The 13277-nt window shown below is 44.9% G+C and overlaps 1 protein-coding gene and 1 pseudogene across 1 annotated transcript; both read right to left on the bottom strand.

The window, feature by feature from the left end:
* Nucleotides 1-260: 260 nt before the first annotated feature.
* LOC119279709 lies at nt 261-2139 on the bottom strand (annotated as a pseudogene).
* A 1849-nt stretch (nt 2140-3988) lies between these two features.
* LOC119277378 (WAT1-related protein At1g09380-like) lies at nt 3989-7771 on the bottom strand. Its single transcript, XM_037558661.1, has 7 exons — nt 7387-7771; nt 5762-5824; nt 5560-5676; nt 5075-5327; nt 4774-4932; nt 4509-4660; nt 3989-4394 (listed from the first exon to the last, which is right to left on the bottom strand). Exons 1-7 carry the CDS (start codon nt 7599-7601, stop codon nt 4208-4210), a joined length of 1146 nt encoding a protein of 381 aa, XP_037414558.1. The 5' UTR covers nt 7602-7771; the 3' UTR covers nt 3989-4207.
* Nucleotides 7772-13277: the final 5506 nt, after the last annotated feature.

Below are 13277 nucleotides of genomic sequence, written 5' to 3'. Positions count from 1 at the left end.
GACGAAGCACAAATCAATGCAAATTCGGGCCCATGGGGGGGGGGTTAGAGGAACCCATATGTTAGTCGTCTATTTTGTCTACTTTTTACGATTTTAAAGGGTGGGAGGATTTTATAGAATCTATTAGAGTTGTTCTTATCTCGAAAATAAGAGTCTGCATAAGACATACATACATATGTATATACATCTGATCTCAGAGATTTGTTCATCTTGATTTGACTCCTTTCATCTGCCTTCTGCGCCAATATTGTCTATATATGTGTCTGTATAATTAGCTAGCTCACTTCCACGCGAATTCGCACCTCGTGCTTCCCAACCTGCACGTTGTCCAGCCCATTACCGCCGCGCTCCCGTTTCCGTTCGCCGCCTCTCTGGTCTGCTTGCGCTGCTCTTGCGTTTCCTTCCCTTTCCCCCAGAGGAATGCGTACAGCCCGATGATGATCAGCAGCGCTCCCAGCAAGCTGGAAGCACAAGCAGGTTATCACTGTTAGCAGCTTGTCGGATTCGCTACAGTAAATGCATTGCCTACGACAATCCCATTTCTGAAGGTGCACATGACAGAAATCCATTCTCACCTCCCCACAGACACATCGGTCCCAAGCAGCACCGAATCAAGGACCGTGGTGATTATCAGCGACAGCGAGTTGAACATGGAAGGATATATTGGCCCGCGACGAGACACGGCCCACGAGATCAAGCAAAATGTGATGCCAGTGTTGAACACCCCCTGAATAACGCATGAGCAAAGTAGTCAGACCGTGCAAGCTGTAGCATATCCATGGAAGAGGCTTGATGAGCTTAGGGATGGTCACATCAAATTGCTACAGGCCACTTAATTACCGAGTAAACGACGGTGAGCAGCTGCAGATTCCAATTGAGCGCCCATGCCATTGGACGCCTGTCAAGCATGATCCCGATCACCACCGCTTGCACGGTCCCTGACAGACACGCCAGCATTGTCGAGAAGTACTTGGACGGAAACTCCTTGGACACTCGAACCTGCGCAATTTAGTTCATTTGAATTGGAAATTTAACGAAACTCTTGGGAAGGTACAATTAATTAATTGTATCATAACAAATCACAAGTGTATTATTGCTGTGACATGAATCAAGAATCTGTATGATACTATGCTAGATGAACCTGTATGATGAACCAGAAGGCACAGCTGAGGCAGCTGCCGGCTAAGAACATAGTGTCGATGAGCATGTTGTGGTGGTCAGGAACAGAGGATGCCGCACCAACCGATTGCAGTTGCGGTTTCAGCAGGTGGGTAGGCCAGAGATGCAGCAACTTGCCTCTGTACATGCTGATCACCATGGTCCCCCCCCCACGCAAATCACCGCATCGATGACCTTCATCTTGCCTGGGCATGTGCCAATCTTCAGCCGCTCTACTCTGAATAAGTTTGTAGACTAGCATTTTCAGACTATCAGATCAATGAAGCCATCTCCATTCCCAATCTTCAGTCGTCCACAAGAATCTTGATTTCTAACCTTCCCCAAGTTGCTTTCCACTCAAATCATCTTTCCACCATATCCAAATCTTTGAGAGAGAGTTGAGTGTTGGGAAGAGTATCATCAACACACCATCTATTATCTTTTGGAGAGTGGTATCTCCTAGATTGGTTAGGTGTCGCTTGAGAGCCTCTGTCAAGATGTGGAGTTGAACCAAGAAGTTTGTAAGGGCAATGAGATCGCCTACTTCGTGCAGATCTACCCGAGTGAGGCAAGTCCTTCATGGACGACGGCCATGGTGGGATAGACAAGGTTGCTTCTTCATAGACCCTTCGTGGGTGGATCCCTCCGTGGACTCGCGCAACCGTTACCCTTTGTGGGTTGAAGTCTCTATCAACATGGACGTACGATAACACCACCTATCGAAACCACGCCAAAAATCTCGGTCTCATCATTGCGTTTGCCTTCTCCAAACCCTTCTCTTTACCTTCATATGCAATGTTTTACTTTCCACTGCTACACTCTTAGAATTGCATGTGTAGATTGATTGCTTGACTTGTGTTAGTTGATAAAATCTGCCCACAACTAAAATTGAGAAAATGTTAGATTTTTATTTGGTCAAATACTCTAATCACCCCCCTCTAGACCTACTTTCGATCCTACAATCTTGTACCCCGTGGTCATCTGACGACATGTGGCAACACCCCACTACTAAACAAAATCCGTGTGCAACTACCGTACTGATGTTAGGTACTCGACGAAATAACCTCATTAATGGCTCCACAAAGGTGCGTAGAGCGGTGTGACATCCGGGAGCGGTGGCATGACGAGGTGGCTTGTGGTGGGAGGCAGGAGTTGCATGAAACATCCCTGGAGCCAAAAGATGGAGGGATATAGGGGTAGTTCGGTTTGTGTCCATACTGCAACATTCCTGGCCTGGCATGTGCCTGGAACGTGCCTGATAACTGTTTGTTTGGTGCCCTGAAAGTAAAATAGATTGTCTGGCCTGGTGCTCCCTAGCAACTTGATTAGCCTAGCTCAATCAAATAAAATTATAAAGTACTTAGCGCCAGGTAGCGTGTTCAGTCTGGTCCAGGTATCCATTTTCTACGCCTGGCAGCAGCCTAGGGCCTAATCGGGAGACAAAACTGGCATTTCCTATTTAGCGCTGCGGGTGCCTGTTAATGTGTATTTTTCTAACGGGCGCCTGCAGCCACTTTAGCTGGGCTTGGCCCATTTCCCCTTTTTTATTTCCTGTTGTACACCCAAAAAATAAGGAGCTAGGTCACTTCCACTATCCGTTGTTAGCTGCTCAGGTAGTGCTTCTTCCACTTATTCTTCTTAGCTTTTTCCCTTTTTTCTATTTCTTTTTTCCTTTTTTTCCTTTTTCGTCCTTTGTTTCACGTGAACTTTTATGAACGCGTGAGCCTTTTTTTTTGAAAAAAAATCGCAATCTTTTCTTAATGTGTGTGCTTTCAGTTTTTTGGAACTGTGCGCTCCAACTTTTTTCAGTAATATTTTTCGCTGCGTTACGCGCTCGTGGGCCGGCCCAGCAAGACGCTGCTGCGAGCGCCAGTTGGCTAGATGGCGCTGAAGGCGCGGAGTAGGAGCTCCCGACAAAACTAGGGCATAGCTCAATCGAGAAAACACTCAAGCGCAGGCTAGCCCAGCAAAGCACAAATCAACGCAAATTCAGGCCCATGCCAAACGCTAGTTACCGAAAAAGGGTTTTTCCCCGCTTTGTATACAAAGCAACCAACCGAACCATACATGGATAGGTGCTGGGGCGGAAGCAGCACAGACACGCCCAAAAGAAACGACAAAGAAAGAGCAAAAGAAACAAATGCCGACAACGGCGAATCAACAAAAACGAAGAAGCCTCGCGATCGCGGGGCCCACCGGGATCTTCCACTAGGCTCCAAGACTCCGAAGCACCGGCACCTATCAACACCTCCAAGAAGGAACGCGACGATGACGACGCTGCTGCCAAGGGTTTCCCCTGGTACACGACAAGGCGAGAGGAAGGGTAGCCCCGACGCCCTCCCGGAAGGTCAGGTGGCACCCTCAGGCGCCACCGCGCCGGTGTCGGCCATGCCAACAAGGGTTTCCCCCGATCCCAACCCGCACCTCGGGCGCTCTGGAGTCTACCACCAAACCACCCCCCCCCCTGCGCCAACGCGGACGTGAGGCCCCCACGCCGTCTCACCACGGCACCACGAAGTGAGGACAGCACGTCGAAGAATCAAAGCCGGGACTAGGGCATCAGCACCATCGGCACGCGGGAGGGCCCCACCTCCACCGTCAGCGACGGTAGCCGTCCGGACGCAATAGCAGGAGGGCCAAACGCTAGTTTTCCCCAGGTAGAGCGCAGGTCACCAACCAAACTACTCTTTGCTCAAAAATAGAACCAACCAAACTACTAGTCTGTTTTGAACCCATTCTAGGGATATGAACGCTTTATGGGAATATGTTAGTCTGTTTTGTCTATTTTTTACGATTTTAGAGGGTGGGTGGGAGGATTTTAAAGAATCTATTAGAGTTGTTCTTATCTCGAAAATAAGAGTCTGCATAAGACATACATACATATGTATATACTCCCTCCGTTCCGATTTACTCGTCGTGGTTTTAGTTCACGACGAGTAAATCAGAACAGAGGGAGTACATCTGATCTCAGCGATTTGTTCATCTTGACTTGACTCCTTTCATCTGCCTTCTGCGCCAATACTATCTATATATGTGTCTGTATAATTAGCTAGCTCACTTCCACGTGAATTCGCACCTCGTGCTTCCCAACCTGCACGCTGTCCAGCCCATTACCCGCCGCGCTCCCGTTTCCGTTCGCCGCCTCTCTGGTTTGCTTGCGCTGCTCTTGCGTTTCCTTCCCTTTCCCCCAGAGGAATGCGTACAGCCCGATGATGATCAGCAGCGCTCCCAGCAAGCTGGAAGCACAAGCAGGTTATTACTGTTAGCAGCTTGCTGGATTCGCTACAGTAAATGCATTGCCTACGACAATCGCATTTCTGAAGATGCACATGCCAGAAATCCATTCTCACCTCCCCACAGACACATCGGTCCCAAGCAGCACCGAATCAAGGACCGTGGTGATTATCAGCGACAGCGAGTTGAACATGGAAGGATATATTGGCCCGCGACGAGACACGGCCCACGAGATCAAGCAAAAGGTGATGCCAGTGTTGAACACCCCCTGAATAACGCATGAGCAAAGTAGTCAGACCGTGCAAGCTGTAGCATATCCATGGAAGAGGCTTGATGAGCTCAGGGATGGTCACATCAAATTGCTACAGGCCACTTAATTACCGAGTAAACGACGGTGAGCAGCTGCAGATTCCAATTGAGCGCCCATGCCATTGGACGCCTGTCGAGCATGACCCCGATCACCACCGCTTGCACGGTCCCCGACACACACGCCAGCATTGTCGAGAAGTACTTGGACGGAAACTCCTTGGACACTCGAACCTGCGCAATTTAGTTCATTTGAATTGGAAATTTAACGAAACTCTTGGGAAGGTACAATTAATTAATTGTATCATCACAATTCACAAGTGTATTATTGCTGCGACATGAATGAAGAATCTGTATGATACTATGCTAGATGAACCTGTATGATGAACCAGAAGGCGTAGCTGAGGCAGCTGCCGGCTAAGAACAGTGTGCCGATGAGCATGTTGTGGTGGTCAGGGACAGAGGATGCCGCACCAACCGACTGCAGCTGCGGTTTCAGCAGGTGGGTAGGCCAGAGATGCAGCAGCTTGCCTTTGTACATGCTGATCACCATGGTCCCCCCCACGCAAATCGCCGCACCGATGACCTTCATCTTGCCTGGGCATGTGCCAATCTTCAGCCGCTCTACTCTGAATAAGTTTGTAGACCAGCATTTTCAGACTGTCAGATCAATGAAGCCAGATCCATTCCCAACATTACATGGCCTAATGGTCATACAGGTCAGTAGTCAGTACATGTGTCTATGCAATAATGTTAGGTTCATGATGGCCTTATTTGTGCACCTGTGATGTAAATAACTACTCCATCCGTTTTGAAACAGAGTTAGGCAATGCGGGTTAATAGACAATGTATGTAACTTACCGGAGTATTATAGCAATGATAAAGGTGACAACAGGGATCACATTAAGGAAATTGACAGTGTAGGCCGCATTGGTGGCGCGCAGGCCGTAGTAGTGCAGTCCCATTGCTAGCACAATTCTGATGTCAAATCGCCAAACGAAATTAGAATGCTGGACGTACGATATATATACAGGGTTGTTCAAAGTAAGGGACAAGTACTGACCCAAACAAAGCGTTGATGGAGATCCAGCCCCATACCTTCAAGTTCACCTTTTTCATCATCTCCCTGCATTCATCAGTCATGGTAAGTGTAAAATTCCTGGAGAAAATTCCGTATGTCGAAACAACTTGAATATAACGAAGATACAGTTTAAGAAATTTGTATGTTCGGTTCGAGCATGTTTCATTTCAAGTGTAACTTTTAAGAAATTGTGCTGTGATACGAGATTACTTTGTTGTATTCCCGAAGAAAATTTGACCTGCTGATCGTCACAAAGGAAGCACCGATGAAGTGGAATGTGACTGATGCCCAACAAGAAAGTTCTACCTAACACATACTATTTCCTGTATTGGTGATAAATCAGCAGCAACGTTTTCTTTCCGAATTGGTATACGGTTATACATCAACAACAAGGCCGATTGATGTATCTAACGTACATATAAAGAACGGAAAGGAAATCACCGATTTTCATGTTTGTCCACCACATGTCTTACTAAACCGAGACGATGCTGAAATTGCGTGATACGTACTAGCTGTGCACGTACTTAACAAACTTGCTCAATTTTTTTTCAAACACATGGAAATGTCACGATTCAATGTTGAAATGTCTCTATCATTCTTCTAACACTTGACACACGTGGATATATGATTTATTTCTTTTTCTTGTTAGTTTTCTTTCCTCGAAATGCAAGATAAGAGTTCTGGTAAGTACAAAGTTTTGGTGCTTCTTCGCATTACCATTCCAAATGACTACGTAAATTTGAAATCTAAACATAAATAGTCTAGTATGCTATATTCTTTTCACAATCGAACCTTCTACTTGACCATCAGTATGTTTAGAACTGCATATGTGGGTGAAATGAAACCCGTAGAACCAACTTTGTTGTTGTTTAAAACTAGAAACCACAGTATACTTGCATGTGGGAAAATTAGTAAAATAAATTTCACCGATTGTTCATAGCATGTGGGAAAACAATGGCGGTGCAGTTTTCTGTTTATTTGAGATTTGTTAAATTGTTTCTAATACTGTAATCTAGTGTAGTGTTCTGCAACGACTAGTCAACAAAATTTTAAATATTAGTATGTACTCCCTCCGTCCGAAAATACTTGTCATCAAAATGGATAAAACAGGATGTATCTAGAACTAAAATACGTCTAGATACATCTTCTTTTATCCATTTTGATGACAAGTATTTCCGGACGGAGGGAGTATACTTCTTAGTCGACTGTGTTAACGAATCTCTTAGTCGATCTGAGGACACGATGGATTCTGATAGGACGGTGATATAAAAAAATCTAGGACTTCACACAAGGGACAAAGATAGAATAAAAGCAAATACTTCAGTGAACATGAACAAAATAAAAAAAATTCTAAGAGGTTGCAGCACTTTGTTTGCTAAAAACTGAAACAGTTTTGGATCCGAACACTATCAAGCTTTGTGCTATGTAAGCAACTTGAGACAACTTAAATTTATGTAATTGCCAGGCTAATTCTCGGTGAAACAAAACAGAGTAGGATACTGTCCTACAGTCTATAAGACATGAAGAAAAGAAGAGACGATCTCTGAAAAAAAAAAAAGAACAGAACAAGTACCTAGCTAAGGAAGCAACAGGGCCAGAGTATGTACCTCTCAAAGTAGAAGGCGAAGGGTGCAACGGTGATGGCACCGATGAGGTTGCGGTAGGCGAGGAGGACAAAAGGCGCCATACCGACGTTGAAGGCAAGCTTGGACAGGATGAGGGTTCCCATGGTGAAGGCCTGCACCAGCACCATGCTCACCGGGAGCAACAGCCCCTCCGCCAGCAGCACCTTCTTCTTCTTGTCCACAGCGGCGACATCCATGTTGATTGATGTTCCTCTGCAGCTTGATCAATCGTACCGAGGTTGAAGATGCTTTCGCAGCAGAAAGTGAGCAAACTGATGTATGCAGAGTAAATGCACCAAGCAATACCAGCTATAGCTATGCATATATACATGAAAAACTGGGCTATATATACTTAAGGCTCTTGCTTTGTGCCACATGTTTGGCGTCAAATCTCAATGCAAGAAACCTAGAAGTTGGAAAGAAACAAAAGCTAGCTATGCTGGCTTGACGTGGGACAGCTGCCTGTGATGGCCTCGGGCTGTGACCACTGCAGCACACATCCACACCAGTACGTCCTTGTATATTACGCATGCCGTGTGTTCAATTAGTCTTGTTGATCGGACGAGACTAACTTAACCGCGTCTTGACGGTCTTTTATGTAAGAAAAACTGGTCATCATTTCAAAATGTTGAGGTTTCTGGTTGGTCGCGAGTCGCGACCAATGTTTCCCAAACCAAGACAGTTCAGTTCTCACTTGGTTTGCGGCTGAAATTGCGAAAACACTATAAGTATGATCCTATTAATTAGTTTACTCCAGACTGCCTTGAATCATGCCTCCCCTCACGCATGTTGATACCCACCTCAGTACGTAAGAGAAACTTCTGAAGTTTTTTTTTGCAAGTGTAGTGTACTGCTGCTTAATTAAAATCTAATGATATGAGGCCAAACTTATCTTCTATGTAATGCAGTAATAAATAAATCAATGTGTTTATTACTGTCAGAAGATACTCAATAATAAACGGAACGTGGATAATTTAATTTCAATCTTGTCTAGCAAAGATGATTGGATATGGCTTCATGACAAGGTTTAAGCGCAAATTCAAACAGACTAGGTCCTCGTCCTGTTAGCAAGTCTGATTAAAATTCAAATTTGTAGGTGAGCACAAACAACAGAATCCCTCAGTGTAAGCAAGTCTCGAACTACTTGATTATATATAGCGACAAATAAGTCATTTCGCATCACCAGCCAACCAGTTGATCCATCCTAGGTAGCAGTATCTATTTTCCCACGTTTGCCTCACTTTCACGTGTGGACGTGCCTAATTTGTGAGCCTGTCTCCATCCTAGCTTAAATACAGACGTCAAAGAGGTATGGTACACCCGATTGCAGTTACCAACTGATTTGACGAAGCATAGCACCAAGCATACTTTCGTTTCCTACGCAAACAAGACAAACCAATGTGGGAAATTTTTTGGCCGGCCATCTCGAGCGAAGACGCAGGAGCCGTCTCAGAAATCCCAATCCCTCGTATGATAATAAATCACATAAGTAAGGTTGACACCATGCCAAATTAGGCGTATACGTAAATAACTTTGCATCTTCTTCCAACTAATAATATCGATACGGGAACATAAGGCCTACACTTAGTTTACTTGATCATTGATGACCGACTTGTTCTTATATTTTGTTTCGGTTATCAATAATCAAGACATAATTGCAAGACACAAAGTTAGTAGTGCTGTAAATGATAGCTTAGATTTACATATTCCGAATGTGTTGAATGTTGAAGAGAGGATGTGGTTGGATAGGGAATTCACCATGGAAGAGATTAGACAGATTTTGACGATAAGGCACCTGGTCCAAATGGTCTTCCGATTGATATCAAAAGTTCTGGCCTCTATTATGTGATGACTTACTCTTCATCTCCTTAATATTATCATGCTAGGCTGGACTTAGCTAGGTTTATTGGGGTGTTAATCTTATTATTGCCTAGTGTGTGGGGGCAGATGAAATTAACAATATAGACATATTTTTCTGTTAAATTCATGTTTAAAATCTATACAACTAATAGTAGAGCAATGTATGTTAACAAAACATCCACTGTCTTAATTCCCAATGTTAAACCCCCAAAATTCCTTACTCGGTTTCGGCCAATAAGGTTGTGCAATGTGATCTATAAAATTTCAGCCCATGTGCTCGCCAACCGTCTCAAGGAGATCCTCCCGGAAGTGATCTCTGATGAGCAATCAACCTTTGTTCCTGGAAGGCTCATTACCAATAATATTATAAAGCATACTAGTATTTGCACTTTATGAATAAGAAAGAGAAGCAAGGATAATTTTCAATGTGCTTTAAAGTTAGATATGATGAAGGCTTATAACAAAGTTGAGTGGAGAGATATTTAGAGCTACAATGCAAAAGTTGGAGTTTCCGCCAAGACGGGTGGCGCCAGTAATGAGATGTGTTTCACCGTGACTTTTTCGATGCTCTTCATATGTGGCACCTGCTTTAGAATTCAAACCATCTAAAGGAATCCATCAGGGTGATCCTATTTCACCATTTTTGTTTCTCTTAGCACATGAGGGCTTATCATGTGTATTGAAAGTGGGCAGTGTTGATGATATATTGTTGCTGGAGTAAAGGTTGCACCCACGTCTCCGCAAGTGAACCACATGTTATTGCAGATGATAGTATCATATTTTTCATGGCAAATGTGGCAGGATCTACTAAGGTTCATAAATGCATTAAAGAGTATTGTGATTCTTCTGGACAGAGAGTTAACCTGGATAAGTCGTCGATATTTTTTGGCAAGGGATGTCCAGAAGATAGAAGAAGAGAGACCAAGGTTGTGCTAAAAGTACAAAATGAGACCCTGAATGAGTAGTACAATGGACTACCTTATGATGTAGGGAGACAAAAGCATGGCGTTTTCCAGTATTTGAAGGACCGTATATGGAAAAGGATACATGGTTGGATGGGGAGGTGTTTGTCCGCGGGAGGAAAATATATTCTCATTAAGGTGTGGCCCAAGCAATTCCGACATACTCGATGACTTGTTTTATCAAATTGAAGTGTATACTATTTTGTTAGCACCTCTTAGGTTTAAAAGTAAACTTCAATGGGAGTGAACAGGGCGTCATGGACCCCTCTACTTTGGAGGTGGTTGCGTGCAGCGAAGGCCTAGCCGTAGCCGTGGATCTAAATGTTCAGAGAGATCATGTTTCTCCATACTGCAAAAAAATTATCACAAGCATTTGTGCTCCCAGTTTGAGACCCCACATTGTGATCCTTGATTTAGCAGAGAAGACTATACCTTCAAGAGGTATAGAGAACATAGCTTAGCAAAGCCATCATCATCTTTGAGTCTTGGGCGCTATTTATGACTTGTTGAGCCCCGACTCCTAACATAGCCCACCTCTCCCGAACTCCCTCCACTCGTGCCTCTCACACTCCCATGCGAATGATGACAACAACAACCGTGATTTGCAAACTTCCCATGCTAGTCGCAGCCCTCTGGCGCACAGATGCCATCGGGCATGCCGCCACCCTCAGGTGGCGCACACACTACTGCCACCCTCTAGTAGTGCGCTCACTTCCTCCACTAGTGGCAAACATGAAATTTTTGTTTATGCCATGGAATGGCAAATGTGATAATTTGTAGATCCTATCTTTCAAGCAAGCCAAGGAATGGTATGGTGTGCACTGTGATAAAAAAAACCTATCTTCCATGTTTTGACTGAAAAGGAAATTTTCTTGCAAATGCATTTATCACATTTAGGCAGCGCTACGAGTCGGACGGGCGATAATCTGAAAAGATCCACTCTGCAACCATTGGATGGGGCCTCAAATAGCCATCCGATCTCTACAATACTAGCCTTGTTGTGCTCAGTTCTGCGACAGGAGACTTGTTGCAATCTTCCTTGAACCCCTTTCCCCCCCTCTGAAACAAGAACTATGTTGCGATTGCAACAATAGCCATGTTACAATCCCGGGCAAACCGTCCTCTTTGCAACACGACCCATGTCGCAATCCCAATGGAGAACCAGGGGACGTCGCAACTGCATGTCACGGTGGGGTTGTCCCTTGCAGCAACCAACGCTGTGGTGCACAACTGCAGTGGCAAGCACGATGCTTGGTTTGCGTCCTTTTATTAACGCTTGGAGGAAGCGCATGGAACTTGGGTGAGCTCTCGATGAGCGCATCCATGACGGAGAGGGTGCGTGAAGACGAGAGGTGGAAGAGTAAAGTGGATCTCAATTGTCCCTCGGAGAAAAACAAAACAAGTGGCTCTTGTGATCCCATATAGGAGGTAAAGAAGACAAGAAAAAAATGGTGAGCGCTGAGTAGGCCTGATAGATACATGTGTAGAGCATGAAGGGATCATAACACCTCCCGCGTTTGGGTCTCGTGTTTGCAATTTGGTCCATGCTGCGAACCCATGCTGCTCTGTCTGACGGCTGTAGATAGTGTGAGTAATTGTCTTTGTCGCCGTCGGACAGAGTAGTATGTTACCATATGTCTATCTTTTCTCATTAATTACTTGACATCATCTATTTTGCTTAGATATATGTGATGTTATCATTTATATTACTTCTTTCTATTATGAGTAGTCTAATAAACTAAGGCGAAGGCGGAGGGGACATCAGTAAAAAGAATTTGAGAAACGAAATCAACAAATAAGCAGGCGATGATAAGAGATGGGAAGGGAAGATCACCCGTAGGCCAGTTAAACGGTGGTGAGGTTGTTGGTCAACACTCAGCTGGCATGCATCCGCATGACGACCTTGTGATGAGGAGCAAAAAGATTTTGCTAGGGAACGACGCCGAGCAGGTCACCGTCCGTCGATCTGGCGGCGATCAGAAGACGAGAGTCGCGAGGCGAGAGCGAGAAAGCGCTGCAACACTTTTTTTCCTGAGAAAAGCGTTGCAAAGTCGGGCCAGTGGATCGGCGGCAGCAGGCCTAACTCCCTGGCCCAATACGAATAGCAGGCTGAGCAGCGGCATACCTGGGCTATCGGCAAAACATCCACTCCTTAAATCTCTGCAACACCTTATAAAAAGTGAACGGAGGAAGTACAACACATTAACGAGCAACTAATTAACGAGCGCTCTTTCGGGAGCTCCTATTTGCCGCGTTCTGCGGCAACTAGACGCGGGAGCAACTAATTAACGAGCGCTCTTTCGGGAGCCTCGCAACGATCAGCGCCACTTGATGCGTTCTCAGTTATTCGCCACGTGTCGCGCTCTGGACGCTCCCTCCGGATTTTGTTTTTTATTTTTCCGCACGCGTTTTCGGCTTTTTAAACGGTTTTTTCTGACGTTTTGGTTTTCCACCGGTCTTCCCTAGCTTTTCGAACAAATTTTTTTTCAAAAAAATATTTTTTTGCGCAAAAAACACATTTTTTTTCGCGAGAGGCACGGGCGTGTCTCTTGAAAACGGAAAAAAAATATGTTTTCTGTTTTTTTTCCTTTCACGAGAGGCACGGTTTTGATTCCGCGAGAGACACGGTTGTGCTTTCGTGAGAGTCATGGCCGTGCCTACTCGAAAACAAAAAAAAAACACATTTTTTGTTTTTTTTTCTTTCGCGAGAGGCACGGTTTTGCTTCCGCGAGAGGCACGGTTGTGCTTTCGAAAGAGGCGTGTGCCTCTTTCGAAAAGGGAAAAAAACGCGTTTTCTGTTTTTTTTTCGCGAGAGGCACAATTTTGCTTCCTCGAGAGGCATGGGAGTGCCTCTTTCGAAAAGGAGAAAAAACCTGTTTTTTGTTTTTTTTTTCACGAGAGGCACGGTTTTGCTTTCGCGGGAGGCACGGTTGTGATTTCGTCAGAGGCACGGGCGTGCCTCTTTCGGAAAGGGAAAAACCGTGTTCCCGGTTCGGTTTTTTCGTTGGTTTTTTTCATCCAGTTTTTTCGTGAGAAAAAGTTCGTCAAAAT

Source organism: Triticum dicoccoides, chromosome 3B (genome assembly GCF_002162155.2).
Source record: "Triticum dicoccoides isolate Atlit2015 ecotype Zavitan chromosome 3B, WEW_v2.0, whole genome shotgun sequence".
Taxonomy (NCBI): domain Eukaryota; kingdom Viridiplantae; phylum Streptophyta; class Magnoliopsida; order Poales; family Poaceae; genus Triticum; species Triticum dicoccoides.
The sequence above is the reverse complement of the archived record's forward strand: the minus strand, read 5'-3'. Positions and strand labels throughout refer to the sequence as shown.

Excerpts from the sequence above, each read along its gene's own strand:
- LOC119277378 (XM_037558661.1), bottom strand. The coding sequence starts at position 7,601 with ATGGATGTCGCCGCTGTGGACAAGAAGAAGAAGGTGCTGCTGGCGGAG. Across the intron at positions 5,677-5,761 it reads TCCATCAACGCTTTGTTTGG|AATTGTGCTAGCAATGGGAC; the intron begins GTCAGTACTTGT and ends ATTTGACATCAG. Across the intron at positions 4,933-5,074 it reads CCTTCTGGTTCATCATACAG|GTTCGAGTGTCCAAGGAGTT; the intron begins GTTCATCTAGCA and ends TAAATTGCGCAG.